Here is a 19,244-nt window from a genome sequence, read left to right on the forward strand (position 1 = left end):
TTGTCCTGGTTTCTACATCCAGTGAGCTTAGCCCTACTCTGCCAGTGCTCCCGTCAAAAGGAAGCAAAAGACAGCAAATAAGTCCACAGCTCAGGCTGTTCTGAGTCCTCGCGTGGATATATATGGTGGTCAGCAGGAGCACTGGGGGCCAGGGCTGGGATGGGAGCCAATTCATCCAGATTCCTCTGGGACAGGAAGGACCACCCTGGAATGCTATCTGTCAGTAATCCAATGGCATGCAACTCCCTAGGGTTCTTAGGAATTGCAAAAGTCACCAAAAAACAAAACAAAATAAGGGAAAGAACCTCACAGCTTGCCTAATCTTAAAGCTATGAATTGGTCAAAATACCAGCCTAGATCAGACACCACTAACCACCATTGAAGCCTCCTAAGAGTTCTCAAGAATCACAAGTGTCCATCCTCATGTTCTCCCGGATGCTTCTAGCCCCAGTCGCAGCGCTCTGCCTGCGCTCGCTGCCCCCTCCTGCCTCAGGCCCGAGCTGGAAGTTCTGAAACAACTTTTTGCCCACGATCCACAACTTTTTAGGGCCACTTTCCCCAGGGACTGGCCCAGAGATGATAAATGCTGATTCCCTGCCCACAGCACACCCAGCCGCTGCTCCAAGGCAGACGAGAGGGCAGCTGACTTCTTGATCATAAGCCTCATGAACCTCTCTGTGCAGTTACAGGAGCCACCAATGCCCTCACTTTAACCTGCTTGTCCCGGGTCCCGTCAGCCAGAAAGTCTCTAAAGGAAACTGAGGGAAGTGTACCAGTTATCAACAGAGAGCACTGTGGTCAACTCGTTGGTTACTCTCTTCGTGGGACCGCAAGCACACTTCACACGAGTGTGCAACGTCGGGGGACTTACTGATCATGGTGGTGCCCCCGGCTAAGGCAGCCTTAGTCCCCTGGAAGAAGTCATCCACTGTGGTCATTCCCTTGTATGGCATCTGGAAGTGGGTGTGGACGTCCATGCCTCCGGGAATCACCATCTTCCCATTGGCCTCTATGGTCTTCACTCCTCCAGGGACAATCAGATTGTCTCCAATTTGTCTGGTGAGACAATGAAATGACTGGCAATTTAAAGGAACGAAAGACTTCCAAGACAAACATAGTAATACAAGGATTTTAAATGTGTTTATCAAAGCAATCCTTGCCAGTGATTCGCAGCCTAGCAATCTAGAACCAAATAAAGACAGGTACACATACAATCACAGAAAACAGGTTTTTTTAATCTTTAGACTTTTTTATTTCCTGTATTAAAAGATGAGCATTTAGCCTATTAACACTTTCTTCCACTTGCTACCCGGCTTTCCATACTGATGTCAGTATTTTCAACCCTTTCACTGAGTATTATTAACATTTTATTTTTTATTGACGTATAGTCAGTTTACAATGCTGTGTCAATTTCTGGTGCACAGCATAGTGTTTCAGTCACACATATACATACACATATTTGTTTTCATTTTCTTTTCACTACAGGTTACTACAAAGTAACAATTTTTTAATTGCAAGATATTGAATATAATACCCTATGCTATATATACAGTGGGTCCTTATTGTTTATCTGTTCTGCATATAGTAGTGTGCATCTGCTAATCCCAAACTCCTACTTTATCCCTCTCTGCCTTTCCCCTTTGGTAACCATAAGTTTGTTTTCTATGTCTGTGAGTCTCTTTCTGTTTTGCAAATAAGCTCATTTGTCTTTTTTTTTTTTCTTTTTTTAGATTCCACATTTAAGTGATATCATATGTTTGTCTTTCTCTGACTGACTCACTTCACTTAGGCTGATAATCGCCAGGTCCACCCAGAAATCAACTTTTACAGACACAAAACAATCTGGTATCTGGTATCAAATGTCCTGGCTGAGTGCTGTAACCCCAGTGGTGTGACAGTGTCTAGAACACAGGGTATGTAATTAATATTTTTAATAAGTATTTTTATTATCTTTTGCATTTTGTTCTTTATTCTAGAGTGAGGAAGAACATCTGCAATAGAACTGAAAGAGAGTAAAATAATGATCTGCTAGGAGAGACTGAAGGAGGTAATGAATTTTACAAGAACAGGTGTGTGAACCTGGCTCACCTCTAGGTGGGTTCATCTTGCTCCTAACAACAAAAGGAATCTGTCCGGGGGATTTCGCACCTCAGTCTTCACTCCCAATTCCATCCTTCCCTGATAGTTTGTCCATCAGTCACAGCCGAAGGCAGATTTTTAAACAGGATGTCAAAGATGCAGATGCCCACACCAGCTGCTTTTGTCTGGTCAGTATCTTGGTGGAAGCTTAAAGCCAAGGAAGGTAATTATGACAAAGTCCACCAGACACAGCTTCACCCAGGAAGCTTCAGAGCATCACAGGGAGGAAGAGAGGAGGAGACTGGGGTGGGGAGGAAGCTGATGACCATGCCAAGGGCACACTACATGGGGCAAAGGATAAATATACCTACCCCTAGTACAGTGTCACCTCACAGACCATCCAGTGCTGCTTGTTTGATATGCAATTTCACAACCTTGATTTAAACATCCAGTGAATTCCACGTAGACTTACGATTCATAAGGATCTATGTTCTCATGAAACATCTCCTGCCTTGGGGATACCTGTACCCCACTGCCAGGGGCATGAACAACCCCTTTTGTTCATACCCAGCTGAGAAAGACACTCTCATGGGGCAGTAAGAAGTCTACCCCAGCCTGACAAATCCAAGTCCCACAACTAACAGTAAGCTTCCCTGACGTCTCTAAGAGCTCTACCTTACCACACCACACCTGGGCCATTCCAAAACCACCACAGTTCAAAACACACTGTGGGAAGAAACACAGCCTTGACTGTAACTCCACCTAGCCCAGCTCCTGGCCGGTGTGTTCCACTTTCCTCCCTCACTGATTCACCCCTGAGGGAAACTGAGAACCAAGGCTTGAGGAGTTGCCTGGCTTGCGTATGTCTGTGTATGTGCCTTTCCACCCAGTCACAACTAGTATAATACCCCGTCTGAAATAGAAATGCCTTCCCCCTTTTCCCCACTGACCCAATCAACGTCACATTAATCCTTGAAGGCTTAGCTTCCAGCTCCCCTCCTTGGTCAAGTTTCTACTGACAGCCAGGTCTAATAATTGAGAGTGTGGCTCTGCCCTGGATGTGGGCTGTCTGGATTCAAAATCTTGGCTCTGCTAATGACTAGCTCTGTGACTTCAGCCGAGTTACTTAACCTCACCATGTCTCAATTCCTTCATCTGTAAAATGTAATAAAAATGCCTCCTGCATACTTCTATTGTGTAGATTAAATGTTACTATGTGTTAAGCCTATAGAACATTATTAGGCACATAAAAAGTCAATAAACACCAGCTATTATAATTAATAACCATCCTAATCTCAAATAGCCCTCTCCCTCCTCTGGACCTCACCTATTCTACTAATTCAATATTTGATGCTGATACTATCTGGTAATGCCACGTGCTTTGCATGGACAGATCTCTCAGTTCGCCTAAAAGACTGCAAAGTCCTGGGGGGGGAGAGAGCACAGTGATTTGGGTCCCAGTGATATCCACCACAGCATGTGACGCAGTGTGCGTCCAATGCCTGAGGACAAATGCGGTGCACACAGCAGGCGTCCCATAAACACTCACAGGCAAACGACTCTGTAAAAACTGGAGGAAATTATTTCTATGTTTATGCTCCGTGAGTTAAGAATGTTGCTGGAGACATATAAAATTATAGGATTAGACGAAGTTCGTGTAAATTTATATACCCTTCTCTCCACTACCGACACACACATCTGATGGTTAAATTCCTTCTGTAACATCCTAGGCAAGTGGCCTTCCAGTCTGTTTTAACAGAGATGGCAAAGAAGATTCAGTGTACATATTCAACTGTGGTGGTAGGTGCCCGAATCACTGCATGAAGACAGACTCTGAGCCTGTATTTAAGGCTCAGCTGTGAAAAGTGCTAGGATCAGTTGGTGATGCCTGACGTGAACTCTGGAATGAGGAAGAAGCTTTAGGTATTAATTTTTTTCCTAACTCTGAAGATGTCTAAATGAAGGAATGTCCTGCCTCCAAAGAGAGCAGACTGTATACAATTACTTTTTCATAAAAGAAAAAAAATAAAATTAATTGTGGCTTCTATTTTGAAGAAAGTATTGTTTTGTATTAGTTGGCTTGTGTGATATTTTCATTTTTCCTACTTCTTGGTTTTTTTTTAATGGAGGCACTGGGGATTGAACCCTAGACTTTGTGCATGCACTCTTATCACTGAGCTATACCCTCCCCTTCATTTTTCTTACTTCTAATATGAAAAAAGTATTTATGCAAATCGGCAAGGGAACTAAACATGAATATCTTCATTCTTGCATTTGTTTGTTCATTCACTCACTCACTCATTCATTCAATGTATTTGATTAAAATGTTGACCTTTAGCAAGTTATTTACTTTCTGTTCCTCTTTCCCTCTACCCTCCTCTGAAAAGAGGGTAATCAGAGTGCTTACTTCCTAGGACGGCTGGCAGATTAAATGAGACAGCGCATGTAAAACATTTACCAGTACCCAGCACGTACTATAAACTCAATAAAACGCAGCTCTGACACAAGTCTCTCGATGCTCAGTACTGGGTTAAACACTGCAGATGTGGGGAAGAACAAGAGACGGTCCTTGCTCCCAAGGGCACCAAATAGTGTCCGAATTGCTATGATTGACAAAAGCACGGGGTGTTTTGAAAGCTCACCGAAGGGGAAGCTAGCCTAGATTTGCACCCGCAGAAAAGTTACATCTAAGCCAAGTTTTCAAAGACAAGTAAGCAATCGCCTATCACCAGAATTTTAAGCTAGCCAATGAAGTGGATTAATATCAAAACAAAATGGAACGAGGCTGGGGATGGCGATTAGGGTGGGTTGGGATATACCAGTCTTATACACTATCTTATCAGGATGAGGAAGGCCCCTGCTTTATGTGATGAAGGGCTATGTGTAAATCAAACCTTTTCTTACAGTTCACGATGTAAGGAAGCTGCACATAAAGCCTACCTGGCTATGCTGCTTACAGGCATCCAATAGCAAACCATTTTGTAAAGTAATTATATATCCCTATATACATCCAATATAATTATACTCCAATAATTATAATTGTATAATTATAATTAAATAATTATATAAATGTAATTAATACAATATATAAATATATGTAAATATAGTTTATATATGATTATAATATAATTACATTGGAATATAATTCCAATAATATTTCCTAATTGGAAATCTTGCCTGGAAGGTATGTCCTAGCTGTGCTCTGCCCATCTAGGTCCTCCCCAAGTCAAAGTTCGGCTGAAATACCCTCTCCACCCGAAAACCTTCCTCCGAAGGGATTTCTCCTTTCTGCATACTCCTAAATCACTTATCCTAATTAGAACTCTTAGAACTCCTCTGGTACCTACCACGCTAGACCTTCTATTTTTAGGGTACGGTAATCTGTGGACATTTTTCAGTAGCCTTAAGGTCACATCTCCCACTTTTCCAGGATGCACAGAGTGTCCATCAACGCCGCTGGTCCTTAGCCTCGTTTGGGGGACTGATTTGAGATTTTTTTCACTCCATTCAGGCAACCCAAGTGAACTAAGTCTAGCTCCCACTTTAAGGGATGCTGTGCATCTAGACTGAAGGGCTAAGATAAAGACTCATTTTTAAGGAGAAGGAGAAATAAGATATATAGAAACAATGGTCTTGTCAGCAAAAGAGAAGCAAGTTTCTTTCTGAGCCTCTAAGGAAGATCCAAAATATAAAATCAAGGGTTCTATATACGTACTTTATTAAGCCATCTTCCATGTAAATATCAGCATAGAAGGACTGATCATCGTTGACGATTCTGCCTCCCTTGATCAGAAGACGGTCACTCTAGAAAAGAAGGAAAACAGGAGTCATTCTCACAGCCAGAAGAGTGGTCACCGAGGTTCTCCCAAGTCATTGCTTTATTTATTTTATTTTTTAACATTTTATTTATTTACTATCATATCATTTTATTTATTTTTTTATTTTATCTTCACGGGTAGGGGGTAATTAGGTTTATTTAATTTTTGGAGGAGGTATTGGGGATTGAACCCAGGACCTCATGCATGCTAAGCATGCGCTCTACCACTTGAGCTATACCCTACCCCCCAGGTCACTGTTTTAGAAGTTTAGCAGGAACCATTTTCTTAAGACGTCTGTGTGCTCCGGGCACTCAGTTTTTGAGCTGAGTGTATCTGTTGGGGACCCAGTTTTTCTTGTTTGCCCCTAATTCAAATTATCCTGGAATTTCACCTCTTGCTTCTGCAAAGGCCCTGAGGTAGGAAGAAGATTTGTTTCTTCGTAAGCCTGAGAAAGATCAGTGCAGAGGGAGCTTAGAGGCCAAGGAGGGAAGAGGCATGAGATGACATTGGTGAGGTAGGGCTTTGAAAAGGAACCTAGGTTTTATGGGGAAGGAAGCCCCACATACAGGCTGACTTCTGGCTTCAGAAATCAAAGAGCATGAACAGGGCACGAAAAATGAGAATTGAAGCTAAGACTCCACTGGGGATATAGCCAATTACCACTTAGTCTCGCTTGCTTCCAAGGTATTGCGTAAGAATAAGAAATTTCATCATGCCGTATTGTCAGGGGGTAGGATTTTAAAAAAAAAATACAGCTCCGTGAGGTGTTTAGAAAAAAACGCCACATATGTGGCAAAGAAGATGTGCTAATGAGATCAGATACAAACTCCCACCTCACGTGGTCTCCCAGCCCCTCATGAGGTGGCCTCCATCAGTATGTCCACCCCGGCTTCTGTCACTTACTGCCTCGGATTTTATACGGTGCCAAAACTAAGAAACATAGTTCTGGCCACATATCAGGTGCTCCACTAACCTCTACAAAGCTGTTCTCTCTGCCTTCTCCTAGGTTCCCCTGGCATCTGACAACCATCCCCTCCTCTGGCAAGCTTCAGGCGAAGGGTTTCCCCCTGGGAGGCACTACCTGACTTTCCAGCAAATTCCACCTGCTCCCACTGCAGGGTAGCTCATTACACTGTTCTACAGTAGCTAGCTTACTGTTCAGCTGTCTCCTGGCTAGACCAGAGAATACTTTAGCCTTAGAGCCATGTGTCTTTAGATCTTTTTTCCCCATTTAAAAAAATTTTTATTGAAGTGAAGTTCACTTACAATGTTGTGTTAGTTCAGGTGTACAGTAAAGTGCTTCAGTAATACATATATATATTCTTTTTCAGATTCTTTCCCATTACAGGTTATTACAAGGTATTGAATATAGTTCCCTGTGCTGTACAGTAGGTCCTTGTTTTCTATCTATTTTATATACAGTCATGTGTATCTGTTAATCCCAAACTCCTACTTTATCCCTCCCCTGCCCTTTTCTCTTTGGTAACCATAGTTTGTTTTCTCTGTCTGTGAGTCTATTTCCAATTTGTACCTAAGTTCATTTGTATCTTTTTTTATTTTTTTAGATTCCACATATAAGTGATACCATATTTGTCTTTGTCTGATTTACTTCACTTAATATGATAATCTCTAGATCCATCCGTGTTGCTGCAAATGGCATTATTTCATTCTTTTTTATGTCTTTGGATCTTTTTTTACCTTAGTTCCTGTGGTCTGTCTTAGATAGCTGTTAAACATTGGCCAAATGCATGGGTGAAGGGAGGGACATAGGAGGTTGTATTATAACAATGTGATGGAAAGGCCACCTAAGTCAGAATATCATGTGTCAGAAAATTGGACTTCTAAGAAAAAAAACAATTTTTAATTGAAGGCTACTGTAATCTACCATTTTTAAAGTAATTGCAAAATTATATGAGGCTGTCCTAGGACTATGCTTCCCAAGCTAGGGGGCATATGAGAAAAATGCAGATTCCCAGGCCCTGCTGTAGGCCAACAAATGTGTATTTTCTAAGCTCTTTAAATGGCTCTTATGCAGCCATCAGCCAGCCCAGCACCAAGTCAGACCAGCACCAGGGACCACTGCCCCAGACACAGTTTGTGAAGGCGACAGAAGCTTCTCCAGCAGGAGCTTGATAATCTTAACAATCTTGGTCACTGGAAGAGTTCCCTCTCAAAGCTCAGTGCTCTCCTGAAGTTCTTTACCTTTCTAGCGAAGAGCTGACGTAAGCTGGGTGGGTTCTGGAAACGGGCCAGTTACTGCCTGAACTGAGCCCAGCTCTGAAATACGACCAGCCTCTTACCCAGGGACATCCAAGCCTGAGCCACAGTGGGGCATCACTTCCCTCAAGAAGCACCAAATGTCAGCAAAGGGGCAAAAGCTACCTCAGGCCCCAGGTACATTGGGGGGATAGTAAGAGGTGACTGAGTGGAATGAACATCATTGAGGTGGCGTCATTCAAAATTGTTCAGATGCGAATTCAATAAAGTTCTCTGGCTCCATCGTCAGAAATCTGAACAAATGGAGCACACAGATGAAGTAGAGGCTTGGAGGAGATTTCAGAGTTGGGAATAAGACCCCTACTCTATGGACTACGGTATTAATATTACTATTTGCTTTCATCAGGCAGAGCAGAGATTTCAAAACCACGACTCACAGAGCTCAAGCAAATGCTGCTCCTAAGAGCCCTCAGCCTGTCCCCCTTACTTTCGTTAAAGTGGTTAATAAAAGTGCTTCTTATTCATTTTAGCTCCTTCCAGGCACGTGGTTTCCACTACACAGGGCAGTTTAGGCAAACTGTCATCAGACACAGAAGCATCTGAAAGGCAAGTCTTGGACTGGGTGCTGAAGAATGACTCAATGGCTGACCAGTCCCAGGCCACATAAAACCGGACCTCCCTGGTTACAGGACGTGCCTGTCTGTGAAGTCATGGACCAGCCTGAGCGAGTAACACGTGCTATGTACAGTCAAACACCAACGAGAGGAACAAATCTGACAGCTCTGGTTACGAGTCACCCTCGACAAAGTTAGGAAGGTCAGAGACTGCGGCTGTGTGGGGCTCTTTGCTTTCTGTTCTCGGCAGCTGAGGACCCCAGGTACCCGTGAGAGGATGCTGGAAGAGGAGAAGTGGTCTAGACCGGAGCCTACCATGTCTGTCATGCAACGATGTATGTAAAGAACAACGATACTTCCAGAGCACACAGGGGTAATCTGGAGGGCATGTGGAGCCCAAGATGAAGCTATCCAGAGCCTGAAGCCACAGGTCAAGGACTCTGGCTGCCTGAGGTCCTGCACAGCCACCACGGCTGGGTACAACCCCGTCTTGCAGCCTTGGCGGGGTACCGGGAGTACCAGCTGGCAAGCTTGGGTCCAGCTGGGTCCTCCCACTACTGGGAGAATCAGGCAGAACCCTTAACCAGGTGTGTGATCTTGACTTAGGACTTAACCTCTCAGAACTTCACTTTTTTTTTATTAGCTCTGAGTAGATAATAATACCGAGCTCACCTCACAGGGTGGCTGCCAGGAATAAATGCAAGGGATGAAGAGAGGAAAATGAGCATGCAGACACGTGTCTATACAATAGCTAACACACTAACAGTGTAGTAAACACCTTTAAATATTAGTTATATTTATTCTACGCATTTACAGCACTTTAAATTTTTGTAAAAAGCCTTAAATTAAGAAACATACTAGACAGGGACTACTGCTCCCATTTTCCAAAGGGGGAGATGTACACAGAGACAGATGACTTCCTCCAAGTGACAGAGGACATCAGTTCCAGTTGGAAGTAAATCCAGGTCTTGGCAGTCTGGTGGCATCTACCTCTTGGCACCAGACTGATTTCCACCTGAGGCCACAGTAGCAACAGACCCTGAGCCTTATGCCAAGTGGCTCTTTCTGACAGGACTCTCCTCTCTGTTGGACACTGAATCTGACAGTCCCAGTGCTAAAACTGCTGACCAGTTCTCTGCGGTAGATAACTTAAGGAATCCAATAACTTGTAAGCCACTATTAACAAAACTGGTGCATTGCACCCGCCCCTTATGGCCTGAACGTGTTAACGCCACTCACAAAGGGACCAGATCTGCAGTCCAGGGTAGCAGGGGTCCTTGAAGTTTGCTGAAGACCAACCTTTTTTCCTTCACTAGAGTATGGTAAATAATCAGAAAAATCAACTATAAAAAATCAGCAGTTTGGGAGAAAAAAAAGAGAGAAGAGAGACAGACAGAAACAAAGGAAAGATGGAAGGAAGAGGGAGAAAAGATAGAGACAGAGATGGGGGAAGAAGAGGGAGGAAGAAATAAACTTATAACAAGGGATGCTGTTAAGAACGGCTGTGATTCAAACTAGAATAGAGAATGAAAGGACAGAATCTGGAACCCAAGCCTGTTGGAGATGCTGGTTCCCAGATTAGTCTTCCTCACCTAGTCTTCACCTTCCAGAATTCAAATTACTCCCTCCGTCTACCTGAGCTAATAAGACTATGGCTCCCAGAGAAACCAGAGTCCTCCAAGGGTTTCTTCCCAGCCAATAAACTCAGCCCCAGAACAGTACTTAAGGCACATCTGTTTATACTCTGCAGACATCCCAGCAGCTCAGAATAAGAACTCTAATCCTAGGAAGAGAAAAAAGAGGATGCACACTGGAGAAGGAGTCTTCCAAAACCATATCTTTTATTACCTGTGTTCAAATCACAAAGAAGAGACTCTGACCCTCAGTGGGGACTCCACACCCTTTTAAAAATCCAGATGAAGGCACAGGTGGTTATTTAAAAGACACCCCATCTGGGTAATTAGATTTGACTCCCTAAAAACACTCCCACTCTTAAGAATACATCAGGATGGACAGACTACATGGATGGAATTTTGTTGTTTTCTTCCCCAAAGCAGCATCACTGAAAGAGAGAGAGCAGGCTCTCTAAGAGAGTACCAGTGGACGCAGCATGGTGTTTGGGAAAAGGTACTGAGTAGGTTCTGAGGAGACCAGTGTTCTCACGCCACTGCTGCTGTTAAGTATGCAACCTTGGGTGAGACACACAGACACGAGCTTGAATTCTGGCATTAACACTACCTGTGTTTGGACAAATGACTTCAGCCACCCTATCTGTGACATGGGGGACAATGACATCTTTCTCTCAGGGTGCTGGTTAGGATTACGGGGAACCTGTATGTAAAGGGCTGAATTCTTCTGGGCAAACTAGACATGCTTAGTTCCCATGAGCCAGCATCGTGATTATTCTCTGGACCATCATGACTGAACTTAAATTCTGGAAGTTGAACACTTATGTTAATCAAAATTGAACAGACCTTGTCATAAAGGGAATTCCAGAGACACCAGTCCCCAGCCAACCCTCGGCAACTGCTCTCAGCTCCAGCAACCAGCAGCCGAGAGTTCAGCCAAGACTTCTTCTTTTAAACCCACTCCCACTGGGCAAGTTCCCAGGGCCCCCCAGGTCATCCTTCCTCTAGAAATAACCCTCTGAGAGGAGATAACCATCTACTCGGTCTTTTCCTGCAGAAATGGGGAATGGGTGGCGAGGGCTTAAACCTGCCCCCAAACTCACTCTCCCTGCCCAATGCATGGATGTTTTTAGGCTCCTCAGTGACAAATGGGCCACTGAGACAGAGAGAAAGAGTTCAGGTCAGGGAGACAATAAGACTTCTCCAAGAGCAATGCAGCATCTTGGCTCTGAGTCTTTACTGAAACCAGGCATTGTTGTACAGGGTGGCTGTTCCCAAGCCCCTGAACGGCTACAGATGAGTCTCAAAGACATTTCTCCTTCCTCTCATCACCCAGGCTGACGATCTAGGGTGCACCACGCAGGTTAACCTGGGGCATCCCCTTCAAAACACAGCCCCCTAAGCAGAATTCACCTCAAATGGCAAGCACTGTGTTCCTTTTCGTTGGTGAGTTTGGTTTGGCTCTGGAAGGACAGAACACGAGGTGGGAGAAGCAGTAATGCAGAGAAAGCAGGAGCCAAGGAGAGTATTAAGCAGGGCAGGGCGGCTGCTCAGTCTTCTGCACGGGAACATCAAAGCCCGTGTGCATCCCCCTCCACCGCAGAACCTCACGTTAACCGTTCTGAAGATGTAATTATCAAAGGGCCAGACAAGCCATGTGGCCTGCCCAGGGTCAGACTGGAGTAGGGGCATGAAGTGTGGATGGCATCTTAATCCCAGGGCCTGATAACCGGCTCCCAATCTTCTACAGGGTTCCAGACACAGATAAGCATAAATGGATACCCAGGCCAGGAACCAGACGGTGGGGATGGGATGGGTGGGCCAGTCAGAAGGAGCCACAGAGCCACACCCCACCCTCAAGCAGGAAGGTCAGCTGGGCCGGGGAAGCCCAGGCCTCAGTCACTATTACCCTATTTCCATGATCTCAGACATATCCTGATACAACCTGTACTGCTATTTATTTAATATTATCCTTACATAAATGTATTTTAAGGGCAAACGCTGTCTCACTCCCATAAATTCTAAGCCAGTATCACTTACCAAAACCAGACAGCAAGCCTACGAATGAATACAGTAAAAACATCATGAAATTCTGGCTACATCCTGCTGCCCTCCGAAGGATGGGTTCTGAAAGATGAGCCCAGATCTGCTACCTCTGTTAGAAAGAAGATTACCAAGCGTCAGGCGGTGTTCAAGACAGACCAGCACCACCCTGAGACTTCTTCCTGGATCTCTTCAGAAGGTTAGAAAAAGAATTACAAAGGGGACCAAAGTCTTCACACTGTGGTTCAGTGTCATTTAGTGCCCTCTTCCAGAACCACCTAGAATGATCTAACGTAGCAGCAGGAAGAGCAACCCTGCACTTGAAACATGGGCTGACCTGGGCCAACAGGGGCTGACCCGGGCCAACAGGGGCTGACCCAGGCTTGTCAGAAATAAGAACAGGGCCCCAAGCAGAGGCACAGGGACCTCCCAGGTACTGGGCAACACAGTGAGGGAGGAAGTCACTGGGGATCATGGAGGATCACTGGGTCAGAAGGCTGGGGATGTGGGGGAGGGAGGCAGGCCGTGGTAAGTCTAGTGTGAGAGCACAGACGCCTGATCAGAAAACAGGACATGGAAACAACATAAATGTCCATCAATACATGACTGGATAAAGAAGATAGATGGGTGTGTGCATGTGTATATATGTGTATATGTGTGCGTGCGTGCGTGTATAATGGAATACTACTCAGCCATTAAAAAGAATAAAATGATACCATTTGCAGCAACATGGATGGACCTGAAGATTGTCATTCTAAGTAAAGTAAGCCAGAAAGAGAAAGAAAAATACCATATGACATCACTTACATGTGTAATCAAAAAAAAAAAGACACAAATGAACTTATTTACAAAACAGAAATAGACTTACAGTCATAGAGAACAAATTTATGGTTACCAGAGGGTAAAGGAGATGGGAAGGGATAAATTGGAAATTTGAAATTTGTACCGCTTGGGCAGTGATGGAAATGTTAGCTATGTTGATTGTGTGGTGGTTTCATGGGTGTCTACATCTATCAAAATTCATCAAATTGTACATCTGAAATATGTGTAGTCTACTGTACATAAAATACACCACAATAAAGTTGTTAAAAAAATTTTTTTTAAATAGGAAGTGCCAAATCTGGATAACAGAAAAACACTGGCTACATCTTTAACTGGGCTCTTAGGAGGGAAAAATGGAAAAGTGGCTGCCTGGATGGAAACCAGCCATAAATTTTTTTTTTTTTTGATGGGGACAGTGAGTCAAGAAAAATAGGGCAAGTTTTCAACCTAAGTTGGCAAAGCAGAACCAAGCAAGGTGAGGCATGATTGAGAGTTCAAGGTTCAAAGCAGGCTGGGGCCCACAACCATTCCAGAAAACACTGGGAGGGGCTGTGGATTTCCACCACCTCAGGATGGGACATGGATGTGAACTATGCTTCACAGGACAAGGGGACAGGCCTCTGCCTCTGCTATTTGGGCTACATTTATTTTAAGTTTCCATACTGATTGAAAGAATATGATGTTTATAGTCCTGGAAAAAGTAAGAGAACTATGTCTTTCGTATCACAGCTTAAAAATTTAGTTGCATTTACTACCATGTTTCCACATTCAGCCATTCAGAATTTAGGTACCACCCAAGGGAGTCTGGAAGTCAGAGCTGCATCAGCATCTCTGCTGCTCACATATGGTGTGATTTTGGGCAAGTGACTTGATCCATCTCTGGGCCTCAGCTTCCTCAGCTGAGTGAAGGTATAGCTCTCCAGAAAGACCCATTCATGTGTCTGTAAAGTACAGAAAATAACGCCTACCTCTCAGGGCTACTGTGAGAATTAAACAGCAGGATGCAGGCTTGGGCACTTAGAAAAAGATCCCTAAGTGGCAGGCATGACAAATATCACTACCACTGCTAATTCCACTATCGTGCTCCCACCTCCACTTTATCGCTCTGATTACATAGATGTCCCATTAAAGGTGAATCCAAATTGCAGTACCAATGTAAGGGAGCTATTACTGTTATATATAGGGCGCCTGAGAAGTGTGTTGCTCAGAGCCAGAGTGTGAATCAGAACATAGACTGAAGAAAAGTCAGTGCTTCAGCGATCTGATTCATGGCCATCTTTGGTCTGGATTTATATATCAGGTTTGTGTTTTATTATTTGGGGGTTTGTTTTGCATTGTTCCTTTTAGGCCCCAGTTTCATGTGCTGTGGGTAAAAGCTCTCTGTCCACACACAGACTAGGAAACTGGGTCCAGCCACGTTCTACAGGGATCCTGTGTCCCATTAGCCCAACAGCCTGTGCAAAAGCCCAGCGCCCATTTCATTAAAAGGAGTGCCTGAAATTACAACCAGGCTTTGAGTCCAGGGATGAAGAGGTTTAATAATTCATTGCTGAAATGTACACTTGTGTGACTGCTGGCTATGGAGATGTTCGGTGTACGCGAAGACAAAGACAAAACAGTAGGAAAAATAAGCCATGAACACAAAGAGTAAGGTGAAGTAGAAAGAGAGGGTAAAATTATTGACGTAAAGTGATCAGTGGTCTGGGGCAGTGGGGAGTTGGGGGTGAACAAGCCAACAGTCAGAGCACTGAGGGTTTTCAGGGCAGTGAAATGATTTTATAAGATACTCTAATGGTGGATACAAGGCATTATGCACTAGTCAAAACTCAAAGAAGTGACCAAAAGAAAAGCGAATCTTAATGTAAAACTGTGGACTTCTTGTTAATAACCTATCGATGTGGGTACATCAGTTGTAACAAATGTCTATCACACCAACATGTTAATAAAAGAGGAAAGTTTAGGGTGAAGGGAGTGAGCATATGGGGGCTCTCAGTGCTTTCTGCTCAATTTTTCTATAAATCTAAAAGTGCTCTGAAAAGCAAAGTTTATTAATTAAGAGAGAGAGAAATGGGAGGAAAATTCTCTGGTAGAAATCAAAGGGTCTACAGAGATTTGTCGAGGTGGGTCTTGAGAAAATGGCTGACCTGGACAGACAGGTATGGCCAAAGGCAATTCTGATGAGAGTGGGGAGCCATGCTTTCATAACTGGCATTTACTGAAAGTTTCTTACATGCCAGAAACTCCTTAGAAGCTTTACGTACATTCTGTTCTACTAACCCTCAATGAAATGAATTATCTGCTATTATCCCCCATAAGTTGAAGAAGACATGGAAGCTTAAGGGGGTTGGCACAGGGTCTGGCATCACATAAGCAGTCATTGGGAAAACTAAATATACCAATTCAAGAAATGCATTTCAGGGGGAAACTTTGGAAATGGGTGGGGTCCCTGATGCTTAAGATCCTGGAACAGGGGATGCAAACAATGGCTAGTTATCAGGTTTGCCCTTTACCCCATGGGTCCTGGGGAGCTCTGGAAGGATTTTAAGGAAATGAGTGAAATACAATCTCAGGGTTTAAAAAAAAAAAAGCTGACAGAATGGCCATGCTGGAGATAAAGGACAGAAGGAGTCAGAACGTAGTAACAAGTGGCAGGGGAAAAAAAAAGAAACAACCTTTACAGCTGAAGATGCCGGGAGACAGATGGAATCCTCAGACTGGATTATTAAAGAGAGTTTAACAAAGGGATTATTTAACAAAGAGTGGGCAGGATTTAGGGAGATTAAATGGATGTACAGCATCCAGGGCCCACTAAACAGCAGGGAGCCATCTCACCTCTGCGCTCAAGGAGGCTGAAGAGGGCAGCCGAGTGGAGAGGGCGCCTTGCCAGGACCTGGGACCTCCAGCAGAGGCACGCAGCCACTCCACTGTAACCCAGCAGAAAGGAATCGGGGGTGGGGGGAGATCCTGGCTTCACTGCCCGCCCTCCCTCCAATCTCCTAGTGGTGCCACGTGAACTAAATCCAGCCAGGAGCCCAAGGGCAAAGGATGTATCAGTGCAGCACAGACAGGTCCAGGTTATGGAGGGGGGCAGAAAAACGTGGAGAGGGTGGCTGGAGAGGCAAACAGGAAACATCTAGCCCAGTCCCTGAATATCCAAACACAGGGCAGGATTTAATTAACTGCAACACAGCCACACTGTGGATTGCTGGGCAGCTACCTTTGACACAGGTTAAAGCTGTATCTTGAACATGTAAAACTGAAATACATAAAATGAGTAAAGTGCAGACCAATGTGCAAAACACGACACTATTCTCGGAAAAGCAAACGAAAAATACTATATGCAAATACGTCTATTCTGTTTTTGTGTGCGCAGGAGAAAGGTCCGGAAGAATGTGCACCAAATTATCAACATGCGGTGAGGCAGGAAGGAGGGAGGCAGAGGGAGGAGGGAAGAGGACTTGACCTCTGTCTCTCTCTCCTGTATTTCTTATTTCCTTAATTAATTTATGTCTCTATTATTTTGCTAGTTGCACAATGCATATGCCATTTCATAACTTTTAAAAGGGATTTAATAAAGAATTTTTTTTGAAAAAAGGAAAAGAACAATAAGGAGACTGCTCTGGGCCAGGTGACAGCAAGAGTGTGGATCAGAATGTGTATGGCGCACAGCCGAGGGAAACTGCGGGGAAACAGAAAGGGACATGCCAAAGGTGAACGCAGCTTCCAGGCAGGATGGCCAGGAAGGACCCATTAACAAAAATAGAGAACAGATGGATGGACCCAGAGATTATCACACAAAGTGAAGCAAGCCAGACAAAGGCAAATATCATATGATATCACCTATATACGGAATCTTAAAAAAAAAAAAAAAAAGACACAAATGAACTTATTTACAAAACAGAAAGACGCATAGACATAAAAAACTAACTTATGGTTACCAAAGGGGAAGGAGGGGAGGGATAATTTAGGAGTTTGGGATTAACAGATAAACAGTACTATATATAAAACAGATAAACAACAAGGACCTACTTACAGCACAGGGAACTATATTCAATACCTTGTAATAACCTACAGTAAAAAAGAATCTGAAAAAGAATAGTTATATATGTGTGTGTACATCTGAAACTAACAAGACATTGTAAATCAATTATACTTCAATTTTTAAAAATAAAAAAAGAAAGAAGGGGAAGGTATAGCTCAGTGGTAGAGTGTGTGCCTAGCACGCACGAGGTCCTGGGTTCAATTCCAAGTACCTCCATCAAATAAATATGTAAGTAAATAAACCTAATTATCGCCCCCACCCCCCCCAAAATAGTAATAAATAAAATTAAAATACAGTGATATTATAAAAAAAGAAATAGAAGCACTAAAAAAAAAAAAGGAAGACAGAAAGGAGAGTCACAAAGTTGGGGTGTGAGTATGAATAAGAATTTTGAGATGCTGGTTAGCCACACAGCACATAGATAGAAATGGGGGCCTGTGATTGAGAGAATGGTCAGATGCTGATGGATGGCGCTGAATTAAGGCCACACTGAGATGGATATACCAAATGAAAGGCAACGAAGAATAGGAGGGACCTGGATTCTGGTCATAGCTCTGTGACCACGGGCAAGACACTTCACCCCTCTGGGCTGCTGTCCACTGAGTGGGACCCATGCCCCTCTTTCAGAAGTAGCTCTCTTCTTTGCTCACTTGTGCCTGGCAGCTGGCTTGGCTGGGCCTTTCGAATAACAGGGAAGCCTAGTGAATTCCCACCCTCTTGCTTCTCAGAAACAAGAAACTCTTTCACTAAATCTGAAAGCCAGCCAGAATGCAATTCCCAGAGGAGGAATGAGGGCTTGGGTCTTGGAATGTGTGAGCGGCACCTTCAAATGACAGGCAATTGCTCCCCATCTATTTGTGGAGGCCACAGGGATTCTGCTCCAAGTCTGACCTTGTACTTTGAAAACTGGCAGGGGCCGCCCAGGGTTTGCGGTTCTCAGCACACAACCACTGGTTTCTGCAGCTTCCTAAAACTGGCCCGTGGTGGATGTGTTGAGAACATGCAGCTGCCATGTTCCAGCTCACACCACAAGGCTGCGGAAAGGGCTCTTGGAGAGACAGCATGGGAGGAAGGGACCATTTCAAAGAGCAGAGATGGCCCCAGTTTGCTCTTCCATGGAGTCCAGACATCAGAGGTTGGGTCTGTCCAGGACAACGAGCAAAAGGGCCTCATCAGTCTCTTTGCAGCTAAAGGATCCAAGTGGTGAATCAGTGCCAGAGCAGCCAGCTGGGATGGTGAAAAAGAGAAGGGCTTTGGCATCACACACTTAGCTATAAAATGAGGAAAACAGTACCGGCCCCAAAGGACCGTGGTCAGGAGAAAGCCCAAACTCTGGTGCATAGGAGGTGCTCAAGAAATGCACGTCTTTAAAATCGGACTCACATCTTCTCAGCGCCTTTCACTAGGACACCTACCAACTCTCTCCTCTATTTTGAAAAGTAGCTTGATTTTTCATTTCTTTTCAGTTTATATATGTGCCTTAACTCCCTTCCTAGAAGAACCCAGACATAATTCTTAAAAAGGAATATGGGGAATTCTCTTTCTTCTGGCTCTTTCTTGACACAAGAAGCAGGTAACGGTGACGACGGATTCTCTGGGTCCCAGTCTTCTGTCAGCCTAGGAACCTGCATATCCATACCTCTGCTTCCATTTGATAGACAGGTGGTTACTAAAGCAGTGACGATTTTTGACTCTTGGGCCCCAAACTTCTCCAAGTTTACTGACAGAGAAAACTGTAGGTGCTCTGAGAACAAGGACTTCAGATTAGGGAGACTTTGAGTGAAGTGAACCCTTGAAATCCAACTGAGACACCTCTTGAAAATTATAGAACTCAGAAATGAGACTAGTGGAGGCGGGGGCATTAATCCTATAACAAAAGGTTTCTTCACCTTCAACAAAGATCAAAGGCTTCACCCAATAGGCACCTCCTGGAATATATTCAAGACTGCTTTCTATTCACAAATGCCACGCCCACACCACA

At 44.1% G+C, this 19,244-nt stretch overlaps 1 protein-coding gene across 2 annotated transcripts in view; it reads right to left on the reverse strand.

The window, feature by feature from the left end:
• Window positions 1-19,244, reverse strand: part of DPYSL3 (dihydropyrimidinase like 3) — a 106,940-nt gene that overhangs the window by 28,178 nt on the left and 59,518 nt on the right. For both annotated transcript variants that reach the window (XM_006191587.3, XM_006191586.3), the window contains exons 2-3: window positions 5,795-5,883; window positions 872-1,056 (exon numbers count right to left, since the gene is read on the reverse strand). In XM_006191587.3, coding sequence (XP_006191649.2) covers window positions 872-1,056; window positions 5,795-5,883 — 274 coding nt within the window. The remainder of the gene's footprint in view (window positions 1-871; window positions 1,057-5,794; window positions 5,884-19,244) is intronic.

The sequence above is a fragment of the Camelus ferus genome, chromosome 3, assembly GCF_009834535.1.
Source record: "Camelus ferus isolate YT-003-E chromosome 3, BCGSAC_Cfer_1.0, whole genome shotgun sequence".
NCBI lineage: Eukaryota > Metazoa > Chordata > Mammalia > Artiodactyla > Camelidae > Camelus > Camelus ferus.